The 1362-nt window shown below is 38.3% G+C and overlaps 1 protein-coding gene across 1 annotated transcript; it reads right to left on the bottom strand.

Annotated features, from left to right (window-relative positions):
- Window positions 1-12: 12 nt before the first annotated feature.
- LOC102311820 (integrin alpha-3) lies at window positions 13-1333 on the bottom strand (the record flags this gene model as incomplete). The annotated part of the gene is made up of 2 exons (XM_005953616.2): window positions 782-1333; window positions 13-196 (listed from the first exon to the last, which is right to left on the bottom strand). Coding segments are annotated over exons 1-2 (337 nt in total), but the record flags the coding sequence as incomplete, so codon positions are not given.
- Between the last annotated feature and the right edge of the window lie 29 nt (window positions 1334-1362).

The following is a 1362-nucleotide window of genomic DNA, read 5'->3' as shown; positions in this document are numbered from 1 at the left end:
TTGTTTGAGTGCATTGGCAGGAAATCAATAACCCACGTTCTGGTCTTTTCCCTGGCTCTCTGCTTCTTTTCCTTCTTACCAGTTTGAGCGACTTGCGTCTGTCTGAAGCTGCCACAGCAGGCGTGGTCTGTCCCACGCTGCCTTTAGTCATGATCTGACCTTCCTCCTCAGGGTGGGAGCGGCGTTTTCGCCCAACCTGCTGAAATAGATGCATTTATATGCGTGTTTCAACAAAAGGTTCAAAAAGGTTTTGTCAAAATGCAAAGAGACAGCATATAATATATTATAAAGGATTTTTTTCATTAACTTCTCTCCTAAAACAGTGTAAAACACAGAAAAAGAGAAGATTAAATGAATTGCTAACATACGTCATTCAGCACTGACTTCTGGACTGAGTGACTGAGTCCTCATATCCTATTCTTATTATTTCTGTCACTTGCTGTTAAAACATGGACTTGTGAGCCTTTTTCCAATGAAATAAATTGCTCTTTAAAAATATTGTTTGCCCTGAAAATTTTTAAAAAAATAATTTTGAGAAAAAATGCAACTGAAATATTATTTATTATTATTTATTCAGGGAAACATGACTAGTACAAAATAATTGTATACCAATCAAGTACCTTTCATTTGACCAGATTCCATTAAATGTAATGCTGTATGTAACGATATATCATGAAAAATTAACATGTACTCAAATTAGTTAAAGTCAGCATATATATTTTTGTGTGTATGTGTAAACAAATGAGCCAGTTCAAAGTCGGCAGTGACTTGCTCCGCCTACCCCGTGACTGCCCGGCTCTGCAGGCGAGGAGCCCTGTAGCTTCAGAGGATTCAGAGCTGATGTAGGGCTGCACTGTGTTTCCGGGTGGCCTTGAAACGTCAAGCTGGCAGGATACAGGAGCCATTTCTCATTGGCCAGCTCATAGGGCCACATGATGTTGAGGAAGGCAGAGCCAAGTGTCTGGAGAGCTTGACCGGGATTAGCAACCTGACAGAGGGGAAAAAAAGAAGCTTACATTTAATAAAGTATGTTCATAGATGTTTCTGTCTTGGGTCCTTTTTTTTGCTATTATGAAAAGATAAAATAAACAAGACGGACTGAGAGAAGGCAAACCTCTCTGGGCAGTATTTACTTTTAAGGAGATAGTATTGTATTTTGTAAATATTCGTTTTGAGTTCTCTCTTGTTTTTAAAGGTACATTAAGAAGTTGCAGTGCAGTAAAAGCAAGTCCAATGAGCATGCTTTTGTTATTGGCCCCACTGAAACCTATTTTAATATACTTATAATATATATTTTTCTTCTTTTTTTTACATGTAGGTGGCAAAACAGCATCCCAGATAGCCACAAACTCTTTTCTTACC

This window comes from Haplochromis burtoni, unplaced genomic scaffold (assembly GCF_018398535.1).
Source record: "Haplochromis burtoni strain Fernald_Lab_line unplaced genomic scaffold, NCSU_Asbu1 Contig_6124, whole genome shotgun sequence".
Lineage (NCBI taxonomy): Eukaryota > Metazoa > Chordata > Actinopteri > Cichliformes > Cichlidae > Haplochromis > Haplochromis burtoni.
Note: the sequence above shows the minus strand (reverse complement) of the source record. Positions and strands in the feature narration are given on the sequence as shown.